Raw genomic sequence first — 15286 nt, 5'->3', positions numbered from 1 at the left:
TGAAATTCCCGAACATACAGGGATATAATCTATCCTGTCTTATGTGTCACATATCTGATTGGGTGCACAATACTGATCATTTCTCAAATAGAGAGCTGGAACAAAACCTAGTGACTCCTTGGAATTTAGTAACGTGCCTACACTCTAACCTGGCCTCGTTACCCAAGGATATCAAATCTTTGCTTTTACTGAGGTATACGATAGCAGCCTGGAAGGCGATCAGGAAGACAGTAGGTTTGCCTCATGCAGTTTCTAAATGGATGCCGTTGTGGGGTCATCCTGAGTTCCCATTAGGAATTACCTTGGGAGCTTCTGAGATGTGGGTGTCTAGAGGGCTGACAAGGGCGGAACATCTGATGCACCAAGGGGAAAGGCGTTGGCTGACCCCGAAAGAACTTAAGGAAGAATATGCCCTACCGGATTCCCATTTCCTGCTAATAATGCAGATTGTGGGATTCTGTTCGCATAGGTTGCGGGATCTGTCAAAGGAGGGAACACTAATTCCTTTAACGAGATCCTCAGTTTCTCTCCTCAGACAGTTTCCCTCTCTAGGTTGTATAGGGCTCTCTGAGGCAATTTCACGAAGGCCAAGGTGTCCACCCTTTTTAAGAAGTGGGAGCGCATCACCATGGATGATGAGATTGGGGAAAAGATCCTGGAAGGTTGGAGCAAGGTCCGCCAGTGTGTAATCGGTGAGACGTGGCGTGAAACATATTTTAAAATGATGCATCGTGCCATTTATGGTTTTAATTTTCCAGCCTCGCCCCAGTTCCTGGATCGCATCACCCATTTTCCAAACTGTAAAATGGTCGCTACGGATTTCTGGCATGGCATATGGACATGTCCTAAGGTAGTCAAATTTTGGGTCACCGTGATTGACTATGTCAAGACACACTGGTTGTTGGAACTCTCTATGGAACCCCAGGCCCTGGTCTTCCATTACATACGTCTTGAAGGGGGTCAGCCTGACAATCCAACTCAGATCCCGATAATCTTACACTCTGTTCTGCTGGTGGCCAAAAGAGTCCTGCTTCAACGATGGCTCATGGATGCCATGCCAGAGGTTTCAGTTGTGGTCTCTGAGTTAAAAGTGTTGTTGGGCTTAAAGGATAGAGGCATCAAGGCACAAAGAGGGTTCAGCCTCCAAATTCTTTGACAAATGGCGCATTTGTATTGCCGCACACTTTAGTCCAGTGGAGATTGAGGAGTTGGTCAAACCCTTTCGGTACACTTCCTGGTATCTTAAAGCATCTCTAGGTTTTACCTTGGGTCCCCTGGCAGTGTAGCCCTGCCTTTCCCTTGCCCCCCTATGCTTCCCTCCCTCCCTGGTTTTTCAATTTTTTGTCTTATTTATTTTGAATTTAACTGAAAAATGCAGTCAGATTCGCATGTACAGGGTTCGCATCCCTATGATGCTATATTTGACCCCTCGGCTCCTTTTTCAGGGCACGTGGGGGAAGTATGTATACTGTATGATATGTGGGTACGTGACCCTTGCTTTGTTTTCCTTTGTGAATCTGCTTCAAATAAACAGAATAAAAAATAAAAAAAAGCAATGCTGGTTAGAGATTCAGAACTTTATAAACACAAAACTGAGATTCTCAAAAGTCTGTGGTTAGGGCTGGTGTCAAAGCTCAATCCAACTAAATATGGTAGGAATCCTGCCTGATCTCTTGGTGTTCCACACAGGTACAGTACAGACCAAAAGTTTGGACACACCTTCTCATTCAAAGAGTTTTCTTTATTTTCATGACTATGAAAATTGTAGATTCACACTGAAGGCATCAAAACTATGAATTATCACATGTGGAATTATATACATAACAAAAAAGTGTGAAACAACAGAAAATATGTCATATTCTAGGTTCTTCAAAGTAGCCACCTTTTGCTTTGATTACTGCTTTGCACACTCTTGGCGAGCTTCAAGAGGTAGTCACCTGAAATGGTCTTCCAACAGTCTTGAAGGAGTTCCCAGAGATGCTTAGCACTTGTTGGCCCTTTTGCCTTCACTCTGCGGTCCAGCTCACCCCAAACCATCTCGATTGGGTTCAGGTCCGGTGACTGTGGAGGCCAGGTCATCTGGCGCAGCACCCCATCACTGTCCTTCATGGTCAAATAGCCCTTACACAGCCTGGAGGTGTGTTTGGAGTCATTGTCCTGTTGAAAAATAAATGATGGTCCAACTAAACGCAAACCGGATGGAATAGCATGCCGCTGCAAGATGTTGTGGTAGCCATGCTGGTTCAGTATGCCTTCAATTTTGAATAAATCCCCAACAGTGTCACCAGCAAAGCACCCCACACCATCACACCTCCTCCTCCATGCTTCACGGTGGGAACCAGGCATGTAGAGTCCATCCATTCACCTTTTCTGCGTCGCACAAAGACACGGTGGTTGGAACCAAAGATCTCAAATTTGGACTCATCAGAGCAAAGCACAGATTTCCACTGGTGTAATGTCCATTCCTTGTGTTCTTTAGCCCAAACAAGTCTCTTCTGCTTGTTGCCTGTCCTTAGCAGTGGTTTCCTAGCAGATATTCTACCATGAAGGCCTGATTCACACAGTCTCCTCTTAACAGTTGTTCTAGAGATGTGTCTGCTGCTAGAACTCTGTGTGGCATTGACCTGGTCTCTAATCTGAGCTGCTGTTAACCTGCGATTTCTGAGGCTGGTGACTCGGATGAACTTATCCTCCGCAGCAGAGGTGACTCTTGGTCTTCCTTTCCTGGGGCGGTCCGCATGTGAGCCAGTTTCTTTGTAGCGCTTGATGGTTTTTGTGACTGCACTTGGGGACACTTTCAAAGTTTTCCCAATTTTTCGGACTGACTGACCTTCATTTCTTAAAGTAATGATGGCCACTCGTGTTTCTTTACTTAGCTGCTTTTTTCTTGCCATAATACAAATTCTAACAGTCTATTCAGTAGGACTATCAGCTGTGTATCCACCTGACTTCTCCACAACGCAACGGATTGTCCCAACCCCATTTATAAGGCAAGAAATCCCACTTATTAAACCTGACAGGGCACACCTGCGAAGTGAAACCCATTTCAGGTGACTACCTCTTGAAGCTCATCAAGAGAATGCCAAGAGTGTGCAAAGCAGTAATCAAAGCAAAAGGTGGCTACTTTGAAGAACCTAGAATATGACATATTTTCAGTTGTTTCACACTTTTTTGTTATGTATATAATTCCACATGTGTTAATTCATAGTTTTGATGCCTTCAGTGTGAATCTACAATTTTCATAGTCATGAAAATAAAGAAAACTCTTTGAATGAGAAGGTGTGTCCAAACTTTTGGTCTGTACTGTATATCTTGACCCCCATGGGTCAGCAGTGACTTACTACAGGAGGTAGCGGCCAGGTGGTTCCCCTGCAGCTGAGCCAGATGCCTGTATAGGAGTTAAAGTGTGAAGACAAGGTAGGCCACTTAAATAGTACCATTTGGGGTATTGTGAAGTCAAATCTATTCAGTACACAGTGGGTCCACATCCACTTTGTAACACAAATACACCGGCTTGAGAGTATGGTGGTGAAGTTGTTATGGTCTAGGGCTGTTTTACTGCATGGGCAGCTCCTCATCATGGAATCTACTATGAGTTCTTCATTGTACCAGAGTTCGCTTGATGATAATGAGCTCAAAGTAGACCTTGCAACATGGCAATGGTTCTCCACATACCAGTAAACCCATCAAGGGATAGCTGGGTAGATAAAAATCAGGAGGATTCTTTAATGTTCAAGTCAAATATGGATTCTACCCAAAACTAGAAGTACAACACAGAAAAGTTGGATCTACTAGCTTGACAAAAATACACAAGTGTGGGTGAGGCCTTATAATGGAAGTCTGTTGGAGGCTGTCTTTGCTAAAGGGGCAGTACCAGGTATTTGAGCCTTAGAAGAAAATGGCAGATCTAAGAGTCTTTCTAAATTTTAATTGTTTTTGTTTAATTCCATGATCTTTATATACCGTATGAATGAAGGTAAAACACCTGGTATGTCCACATACATTAAAAATAAAATTTACTGCAGTGAGGGTTGATGTAGGAATACAATAACAAGACGCAAAGTTCATGATGACAATTCTGCTTCACTGCTGTAAATGTTAAGGAGTCTCTTCATATCTACAAGGCTTTTCCTTTATGGATTCCGGTCACAGCTGACCCTCGGTAAATATAATTTGGGTGCTTGGCACATCCAAGCCAATTACACGTAAAGGCTTAGCTTAGCATTGCCCTTATCAGAAACAAGAATATGGTTTCTGTTCTATGTGGCCTCTCTGATGAGTGTCTAAACTTCATTTTCTTGTAAAACGGCTCTTCTTCTGTGCCTTCTCTGATGAGTGAAAGCCATAAGTCTTCTCCTCTGCGTCTGCTCTGATGAGTGAATGTCAAGATGGCTTCTCCTCTGTGTGTCTTCATTGATGAGTGAATGTCATAATATCTTCTCCCCTGTGTGTTTTCTCTGATTAGTGAATGTCATATCTTCTCCTCTGTTTGTCTTCACTGATGAGTGAATGTCATAATATCTTCTCCCCTGTGTGTCTTCTCTGATGAGTGAATGTCATAATATCTTCTCCCGTGTGTTTTCTCTGATGAGTGAATGTCATATCTTCTCCCCTGTATGTCTTCTCTGATGAGTGAATGTCATAATGTCTTCTCCCCTGTGTCTCTTCTCTGATGAGTGAATGTCATAATGTCTTCTCCCCTGTGTGTTTTCTCTGATGAGTGAATGTCATAATGTCTTCTCCCCTGTGTGTTTTCTCTGATGAGTGAATGTCATAATGTCTTCTCCCCTGTGTGTCTTCTCTGATGAGTGAATGTCATAATGTCTTCTCCCCTGTGTGTTTTCTCTGATGAGTGAATGTCATAATATCTTCTCCCCTGTGTGTCTTCTCTGATGAGTTGAGTGAATGTCATAATATCTTCTCCCTTGTGTGTCTTCTCTGATGAGTGAATGTCATAATATCTTCCCCATTGTGTGTCTTCTCTGATGATCCTTAAGTTTGGATTTACTAATAAAACATTTCCCACATTCTGAACATGAAAATGGCTTTTCTCCTGTATGACTTCTCTCATGTATCACAAGAATAGATTTATTTGTAAAACTTTTCCCACACAGCAAACATGAAAATGGCTTCTCTCCTGTGTGAGTTCTCTGATGATCCCTAAGTTTAGCTTTAGTAATAAAACCCTTCCCGCATTCCGAACATGAATAAGGTTTCTCCCCTGTGTGACTTCTCTCATGCCTAAGAAGATTCGATTTGGATGTAAAACATTTCCCGCATACTGAACAAGAATACAGCCTCTCTCCTCTGTGAATTCTCCCATGTGTAACAAGATTTGATTTCGAGGTAAAACTTTTCCCACATTCTGAACATGAATACAGTCTCTCTCCCGTGTGAGTTCGCTGATGTTTAACAAGATCTGATTTCTGCACAAAACTTTTCCCACATTCTGAACATGGATATGGCTTATCTCCTGTGTGACTTCTCTCATGTCTAACAAGACTTGATTTATCGGTGAAGCATTTTCCGCATAGTGAACATGAATGCAGCTTCTCTCCTGTGTGAATTCTCTCATGTGTAACAAGATTTGATTTCGATGTAAAACATTTTCCACATTCAGAACAGGAGTATGGCTTCTCCCCTGTGTGAATTCTTCCATGTGTAACAAGATCTGAGCTTTTCATAAACTGTTTTCCACATTCACCACAGTGAAACCTTTTCCCCTGTTTCTGGCCTGTGCTTGTAGTAACAATCTGCGATTGTTCAGGAGAAGGCTCCCCATGACTTGGGTGGTTATCTGATAAATCTGTAATGTGAAGTCCTGGATACAGATTAAGGGTGATGAGGTTTTCTCCTGAAGAGTGTTGTATGATACCTTGATCTTCTACTTTATAATTCAGCCATAACATTAAGTTTCCTGTAGAGTTCTTACTGGGATTTTCTGTTAGGAGTAAAAATGGATCTCATGATTTTTGTTTTCAAACCACAAAGCAGACAAATGTATAAATAAGATACAGCACTTCGTGCGTTTTTTGCACCAAAGTCAGATGTGGATCCATCAGGTACGTGCTTAATAAATAATTTCACATACTTTGAACTCTCTCATGACTTTGACTTGAAAAGCTGCATCAAAAACTGCACTAAAATCTGCCACAAAAAGTTTAGATTGTCCGGTTTCAGTAAGAAAATGTGACAACCCCGTGGATCAGCCTGTAATAAAGACCTGATTAGTGCCTTCCTAAAAGATCCAGAACCAACGCGCTGGTTCTCCCAACTGGGCTCTATTTACTCGCCTGCAGCAGTGACTTCACGCTGACAACAGGTGACCACTGCAGCCAATCACTAGCACTGAAGACGCCAGTGACTGGATGAAGCTGGGTAAATACAGTCCAGTAGAGTAAACCAGAGCAGGGGCGCTGGACCGGCAAGGTAAGTACTTCTCAGTAATCTACTGCAGGCTGATCCTGAGGACCGCCCAGTTTCCTCCAAAGGGCTCATGCACATCTGCAAAAAAAAAAAAAGGATGATGTCCGCGTGCATTCTGTATTTTGCGGAACGGGACAGCTGGCCCCTAATAGAACAGTCCTATCCTTGTCCGTTATGCTGACAATAATAGGGCATGTTCTATTTTTGTGAGGAGCGGACATGCGGACAAACGGAAACGGAATGCACACAGAGAAACTTCAGTTTTTTTGCAGACCCATTGAAATGAATGGTTCCACATACGGTCCGCAAAAAAATTTAACAGACATGGAAAGAAAATACATTTGTGTGCATGAGCCCTAAAACTGAACAACCCCTTTAACACCTACCAATGACCAACTTCTGGTCTACATTGGCGACCTCTTTTATTACATAAACCAAGACTAAAGCACAACCTGTCTGAGAATCAAGCATCACATTAATACAAAAACCTACCTCAACCTCATCTTGGCAACAGTTTACCTTTAATCAGATAATGTGCAGTGAGAAAAAGCTGTATAGCCTCGTCAGCACCAAATCTCAATTTTATAGACATTCCCCCGTTGACACGACACATGTGTGAAGGTCACATCTGTTGGGGATGCAACAGCATGTGCCATATACAGGGTTGTGTAGTAATATCACTTGACCAGTAGATGGCGCTGTATGTTAAAGGGTTTCTACCACTTCGGTGTCACATAATTAGGTGTCAGACACTAGCGATCCGCTAGTGTCTGCTCTGCCCAACCATCCTAATATAATTGCTTTTGGTGCAGCCGTTTTGCTAAAAAAAATAACTTTTATTAATATGCTAATGAGCCTCTCGGTGCTATGGGGGCGTCATTAGCACCTAGAGGCTCCGTCTACCTTCAGAAACTGCCGCCGCCCAGCGCGTCCCTCCAGCCCGCCCATCTCCTCCTGAATGCGATGTTTGCGATCCTCCTTGTGAGCGTATGTATTCTGCGCATGCGCAGTGAATGTCTGACAGCTTCCCTGCTCAGACATCTCCACTGCGCCTGTTCCTCGGAGCACTATGGCGTCATCGCGCAGGCGCAGTGGAGATGTCTGAGCAAGGAAGCGGTCAGACATTCACTGCGCATGCGCAGAATACAGGCGCTCACAAGGAGGATCGCATTCAGGAAGAGATGGGCGGGCTGGAGGGACGCGCTGGGCGGCGGCAGTTTCTGAAGGTAGACGGAGCCTCTAGGTGCTAATGACGCCCCCATAGCACCGAGAGGCTCATTAGCATATTAATAAAAGTTATTTTTTTTAGCAAAACGGCTGCACCAAAAGCAATTATATTAGGATGGTTGGGCAGAGCAGACACTAGCGGATCGCTAGTGTCTGACAGCTAAATATGTGACACCTAAGTGGTAGAAACCCTTTAAGGTTACCAGTTGTGTATATCTGTAAAAGTTGGTTCTCTCTTTATACCAAGATGGCACCTAACTATTAACTAAACAAAATGTTTTTTTTGTACAAGTGGTTTTTGCTTCACTTATGTCCTGTGACTTGTTGTACTAAACCCTCTCAAAGTTTTTTGTCCATGTTTGCACTTTTTATTTTTTATTTTATTTATTTTTTTACATTTGCAATATGTATTTGAGTAAATTAATGATATCAGAGGTGCAGTCTGGGACACAGCATGTGAACTTCATAAAGGAGTTCTCTTGCCATAGCACTGGCATCCTTAATCCTTATATATATATATTAATTGCTCATAATGCAATTCTCTTATACAACAATTAAAGAGGTTTTGCAATGGGTACATCCTCAGTATAGGTCATCAATATCTGATCACTTGGGGTATGACTTCTGGCACCCCGCCGAGCAGCTCCAGTGAGGGCGGCTCCAGCTCGTGCCGCTTCTAGTGGCGGTGCAGTGTAATTACAGCTGCTCCTCCCATTTAAGTGAATGTATTATAATTACATTGCCTGGTCTCTACAAGCAGAAGCAGCGCTCGCACAAGCTGATCAGCGGGGGTGCCAGGAGTCACACCGCCACCGATCAGATACTGATGACCTATACCCTTCCTGAATTTTGTAATTTATTTTTAATGAAAGAAACCTCGGAAGTAACTTTCCACATTCACTATTCCATACCTGTGGTCACGTCCTCCTCCACCTCACTCTTAGACAGGGGATCGTCCACCAACCTCTCTGATGCATCCTCCACTTTAATATAAGTCAGATCTTCCTCTTGATTTGACACCTGTAATAATTCAGTACGATACAGAAGACAGGTGGGAAGTCTAACAGATCCACATAAGTGACCCCCATGTAGACGTGTATCATGCATGTACCTGATGATCCTCCGGGACATTGAACATCTCCTCTGGACAGTCCTGGGAACGCTGAGGAGGAGGACATCTATCTGGGGAATTGCTCTCTATGAGTCCATCTGTAAGAAACACCCAGTGATGAGATAGATTTATCGCATGTAGTTATCGGACGATGGGAGTAGTAGTATTAGATTTTTCATTAAAATCAATAGGTCTCCCCTCCTTACACTGCTGATTGGCCATTACGTCCATCTCCTCTTCATCTATAACCTCAACCTTAATATCATTTAGATTCTGAGCCTAGACAGATGAGACACAAATGTAAAATGATTTTTGGTCACTTTATGGTCAGATTTTGGAGAGACTTTAGCTCCATCTACCTGATTATTCTCTGAGACATTGCGAGTTTCCTCTGGACTTTCCTGGGAATATAGAGGATGGGGACATCTCTTTGGAGGAGCTTTCCTACTGCAGCCATCTGTGGAGACACAAAGATTCTGGTATTACCTCATTTATTTTACTATATTTAAAAATTGTTCTTAAGGGTTCTCCAGTCCCATAAAGATGTTTTTATCTGCCCAGAGTACCCCAAACACTGTATTTTCCCTATATACCTGTTTTTCATGCCAGCTCTTTTGCTCCTCCGTTCTCAGCATCCCAGCCGGATGTTTACAGTCAGAACTTCCTGTGTTCACCAGCTTCCTGCCGGGTTTACTTCCCAGTCCCAGCATGCTTTGCTCTGTAATGTTTCTCAGGACTTCCTCTCCATACCGCACTGTACCTTCTGCAGTAGTCATGCCCTCTACACCTCCACTCATCAAACATTAAGCAGGCTAGCTTAGCAAATCCAGCAGGAAGCTGATGAAGGAAGTTCTTCATGTAGACATTCTGCCAGGATGCAGTGATTCTGAGAACAGGGGAAGGAAAGTGGTGACATAAAAAAAACTGTTACATATATGGGGCTAAAATATGCCCTGTTTGGGGTACTCTGGGCAGAGTAAAAAAAAAATCATTATGAAAGCAAATAATCCCTTTAATGAAACAATGGACTAATAGGCAGAGGCCCACTGCAGACCTAATAATGTATCGAAGCCCTGCCCTCTTACGATAGGTGGCTAACGGTGCCCCCTGTTAAACTTCCCTGACATTTACAGTAAGTGGATAATTGTGCAGATCACTAACACCTACCATGTTTACTCTCCACTGTTATGTCCGCACTTGTAGGGGAGCCCTGACATAGCTATCCTGGGGGAACACTTGGACCTTTCTCACACTCATGGATAGTGGCATGTCCGACATGAAGGGGCAGGACGTGGTTCAACCTATCCAGACTTTCAGCCATTACCAAATCCTGAGGGAGCAGACAGTATTAAAGGGGCATTTCAGGAATAAATCAATTCTAACAGGTGCTGTCAGTCTGCCTCCTGTACTAAAAGGACCATACTTACCTACTCCCCACTGCTTCCGTCCAGGGCCGGACTGGCCATAGGGCAGACCGGGCATTTGCCCGGTGGGCCGGGCCGCCTGGTGGGCCGGGCCGAACACAATCAGCCGTTTTTTTTTTATTAATGTGGCAGGCAGCAGCCAGCAACAGGACGGCCCGATGTGGGCGGAGCTATCATAGCCCCGCCCCTTTTCTACCCGCGAAGCGATTCCTGCAGCCTGAACCTTTCCTGCCCAGCAGCATGCTGAACACCAGTTGGATTGTCACCAGTTAACTGCACCAGTGATGTGAGTGGCAGGGGAACTGGGGTTATATTCAGCTTTCCCAGACTGTGCACATGTGACCTGCAGTACAGTAGGAAAGCTGGGTGAATTATATCATGAAATGTCATCCAGCTTCCCTGCTATCCTGCATGGCACAAGTGCAGAGGCATTAGAGTATGAGGGAGAGGCACAGCAGGAAAGCTGGGTGTCTATATATGTGTATTGTATATGTGTGCGTCCATGTATGTGGTGAGTGTGTGCATGAGTGCATCCATGTATGTGGAGAGTGCGTGTATGACTGCGTCCATGTATGTGGAGAGTGCGTGTATGACTGCATCCATGTATGTGGAGAGTGTGTGTATGACTGCGTCCATGTATGTGGAGAGTGCATGCATGAGTGCGTCCATGTATGTGGAGAGTGCGTGTATGACTGCGTCCGTGTATGTGGAGAGTGCGTGTATGACTGCGTCCATGTATGTGGAGAGTGCGTGCATGAGTGCGTCCATGTATGTGGAGAGTGCGTGCATGAGTGCGTCCATGTATGTGGAGAGTGCGTGTATGACTGCGTCCATGTATGTGGAGAGTGCGTGTATGACTGCGTCCATGTATGTGGAGAGTGCGCGTATGACTGCGTCCATGTATGTGGAGAGTGCGTGCATGAGTGCGTCCATGTATGTGGAGAGTGCGCGTATGACTGCGTCCATGTATGTGGAGAGTGTGTGTATGACTGCGTCCATGTATGTGGAGAGTGCGCGTATGACTGCGTCCATGTATGTGGAGAGTGTGTGTATGACTGCGTCCATGGATGTGGAGAGTGCGTGTATGACTGCGTCCATGTATGTGGAGAGTGTGTGTATGTGTGCGTCCATGGATGTGGAGAGTGTGTGTATGTGTGCGTCCATGGATGTGGAGAGTGCGTGTATGACTGCGTCCATGTATGTGGAGAGTGTGTGTATGACTGCGTCCATGTATGTGGAGAGTGTGTGTATGACTGCGTCCATGGATGTGGAGAGTGCGTGTATGACTGCGTCCATGTATGTGGAGAGTGTGTGTATGTGTGCGTCCATGGATGTGGAGAGTGTGTGTATGTGTGCGTCCATGTATGTGGAGAGTGCGTGTATGACTACGTCCATGTATGTGGAGAGTGTGTGTATGACTGCGTCCATGTATGTGGAGAGTGCGTGTATGACTGCGTCCATGTATGTGGAGAGTGCGTGTATGAGTGCGTCCATGTATGTGGAGAGTGCGTGTATGACTGCGTCCATGTATGTGGAGAGTGCGTGCATGACTGCGTCCGTGTATGTGGAGAGTGCGTGTATGACTGCGTCCATGTATGTGGAGAGTGCGTGTATGACTGCGTCCATGTATGTGGAGAGTGTGTGTATGACTGCGTCCATGTATGTGGAGAGTGCGTGTATGACTGCGTCCATGTACGTGGAGAGTGCGTGTATGAGTGCGTCCATGTGTGTGGAGAGTGTGTGTATGGCTGCATCCATGTATGTGGAGAGTGCGTGTATGACTGCGTCCATGTATGTGGAGAGTGCGTGTATGAGTGCGTCCGTGTATGTGGAGAGTGTGTGTATGACTGCGTCCATGTACGTGGAGAGTGCGTGTATGACTGCGTCCATGTACGTGGAGAGTGCGTGTATGAGTGCGTCCATGTGTGTGGAGAGTGTGTGTATGGCTGCATCCATGTATGTGGAGAGTGCGTGTATGACTGCGTCCATGTACGTGGAGAGTGCGTGTATGACTGCGTCCATGTATGTGGAGAGTGCGTGTATGACTGCGTCCATGTGTGTGGAGAGTGCGTGTATGACTGCGTCCATGTATGTGGAGAGTGCGTGTATGACTGCGTCCATGTATGTGGAGAGTGCGTGTATGAGTGCGTCCATGTACGTGGAGAGTGCGTGTATGACTGCGTCCATGTACGTGGAGAGTGCGTGTATGTGTGCGTCCATGTATGTGGAGAGTGCGTGTATGACTGCGTCCATGTACGTGGAGAGTGCGTGTATGACTGCGTCCATGTACGTGGAGAGTGCGTGTATGAGTGCGTCCATGTACGTGGAGAGTGCGTGTATGACTGCGTCCATGTATGTGGAGAGTGCGTGTATGAGTGCGTCCATGTGTGTGGAGAGTGCGTGTATGACTGCGTCCATGTGTGTGGAGAGTGCGTGTATGACTGCGTCCATGTATGTGGAGAGTGCGTGTATGACTGCGTCCATGTACGTGGAGAGTGCGTGTATGACTGCGTCCATGTATGTGGAGAGTGCGTGTATGAGTGCGTCCATGTGTGTGGAGAGTGCGTGTATGACTGCGTCCATGTACGTGGAGAGTGCGTGTATGACTGCGTCCATGTATGTGGAGAGTGCGTGTATGAGTGCGTCCATGTACGTGGAGAGTGCGTGTATGAGTGCGTCCATGTGTGTGGAGAGTGCGTGTATGACTGCGTCCATGTACGTGGAGAGTGCGTGTATGACTGCGTCCATGTATGTGGAGAGTGCGTGTATGAGTGCGTCCATGTACGTGGAGAGTGCGTGTATGACTGCGTCCGTGTATGTGGAGAGTGCGTGTATGACTGCGTCCATGTATGTGGAGAGTGCGTGTATGACTGCATCTATGGGGGCATCTACTGGGGGCCCTATATACTGGCACGCATTATAGGTGGGCACTATGGAGAAGTGGGGGACAAGAGCACTATGAGGGCATTATATAGGGGCATTTAATACTGGCACCCATTTTGATGCCACTATGGGGAAGGGAGGAAAGGAGCATTATGGGGGTATCTATGTGGGGCATTTTATAGTGCCACATTATGGAGGGCACTATGGAGACGGGGAAGGAGCACTATGGGGGCATCTTCTGGGGGGACTATATAGGAGTATTTTATACAGGCACAAATTATAAGGTCACTATGGGCACCTAAGCTCAACTGGGCACTAAGTGTTTTTTGTAGTGGCACACAGTGCAGGTCATTGCAAAACATGAGGGCACTCTGGGGACATTGGCTCTACTGGGGGCACTCAGAGGAGGTGTTTCTTTTTTTACTGCCACACAACGGGGCATTTTTTGTACTGGTGCACATTATAGGGGGGGGGGGGGGGGTTCTACTATCACACATTATAAAGAGAATTATTACTATCAGGGCATTATGGTGGGCTTTATTACAACTGGGGGACTATGGGAGCATTATTACTTGTGGGACACATTACTGACTTTGGGAGCACCATTACTGTGGGGGCACCTGGCACAGCATCAGTTTAGCACAGTTCTTTTTGCAGTATAGTTTTGGGGAGCACAGCTTCTCAGTATTGGGGGTGCATGATGGGATGTTAATTGGAGGATGATGGAAAAGTAGGAAACTAAGATGTCTGTCAAACTCTGCAGAGACGTGAGATGGCTGAGAGAAGTGATCATGGCGGTCTGGTCTGAATGGAGAAGATGAAGAAAGAGAACATCTACATCAGAGGAGACCTCACTGGATATAAGAGGTATGGGCCGCTGTATGAGGCTACTGCGATAGTGATCCTGGCGGCTGTTCCAGCTGAGAATTCACTGGATCCGGCACTGCTGGATGCAGACAGAACGCCCGCCAGTCCCATTAACTATAATGGGGTACGGCAGAGATCGGCCACAATCTGGGAAAAATGCAGAGAATCAGCGGGACATAAACCGCTGCATGCTGTGCTTTGTGTCCAGTCGATTCCTTGCATTTTCTGCCGGATTAGGTGGCCGGATCGTACTAAGACCCCTAATGTCACCTGGGGACCCCCAAAGAACCTTGTGTGTTGGCTGAAGCCTTCCTATCTTACTGGTGGCTGGCCCTGCCTCTCAATTGTGCTTCCGGTTTTGGCTCCGCCCCTAGACTGCAAGGGGGTGGGGCCTGTTGTGGGTCATGTGATTGGGCTGCTCAGTCAAAAATGCCCGGGCCTATTTTTTGTCCCAGTCCGGCCCTGCTTCCGTCCTCCACGTTGGCTCCCATGTTTCCATCTTCCACTCCAGGGTTTGTTTTCTTCCTCCCTGGCATGGGCGTGCTCACCTGATCTTCAGCGGTGATGTGTCCACAAGAAACACACCAGTAAAACAGCCTAGGGCAACGCTAAAGACCACTCATTAGTGCTGGTGATGTCACCAGGATCACTGCTAGGCGGGAGCCTCGGCCTAGAAGTGTAAAAAATATAAACAAACAGCCCGTACCCTGCACGAAGTAGCTAAGGGTAGGGGCCCATTTGAATGGGTCCGCACCAGTTCCGCTATTTTGTGGAACGAGTGCGGACCCATACATTTCGATGGGGCCGCAAAAGATGCGGACAGCACACAGTGGTTCCGTTCCGCGGCTCAACGTAAAGGACAGAGCATGTCCTATTCTTGTCGGCAGAATAGGCATTTTCTATTATGGTTGCGGCCATGTGAGGTCCGCAAATTGCGGAAAACACGCGGCCGGTATCCGTGTTTTGCAGATCCGCAAAACACTACAGTCGTGTGAATGTGCTCTAAGGGACAGCATCGGAGCATGAAATGCTCCACTCAGAGCGGCTGGAGGGATGAAGAATTGATTATGTCCTGGTTGAGCTCTGAACCCAGACAACCCCTTTAAGGCATCAACATGGCTGCCAGTGCCAGCTTGTGCCCACAGTAATATATATATGTTTCTTCTCACCTTGTGATATCACAGGCTGGTGCTCCTCCATCATGGCCTCCTTGTACAGATCCTTGTGTCCTTCTACATACTCCCACTCCTCCACAGAGAAATGGACAGTGACGTCCTGACACCTTAGAGGAACCTGACAACACAATGACACCGTCATCACCCAGACCCCTCCAGTGCTGTTACTGGAG

General features: G+C 46.1%; 1 protein-coding gene across 1 annotated transcript; it reads right to left on the bottom strand.

The window, feature by feature from the left end:
* Positions 1-3318: 3318 nt before the first annotated feature.
* LOC122925500 (zinc finger protein OZF-like) lies at positions 3319-15166 on the bottom strand. Its single transcript, XM_044276888.1, has 6 exons — positions 15108-15166; positions 9124-9221; positions 8971-9043; positions 8765-8862; positions 8565-8673; positions 3319-5941 (listed from the first exon to the last, which is right to left on the bottom strand). The coding sequence occupies exons 1-6, from the start codon at positions 15139-15141 to the stop codon at positions 4953-4955; spliced, it is 1401 nt and encodes a 466-aa protein (XP_044132823.1). The 5' UTR covers positions 15142-15166; the 3' UTR covers positions 3319-4952.
* Positions 15167-15286: the final 120 nt, after the last annotated feature.

Source organism: Bufo gargarizans, chromosome 1 (assembly GCF_014858855.1).
Source record: "Bufo gargarizans isolate SCDJY-AF-19 chromosome 1, ASM1485885v1, whole genome shotgun sequence".
NCBI classification, from domain to species: Eukaryota; Metazoa; Chordata; class Amphibia; order Anura; family Bufonidae; genus Bufo; species Bufo gargarizans.
This window is presented reverse-complemented; position numbering and strand designations above follow the sequence as displayed.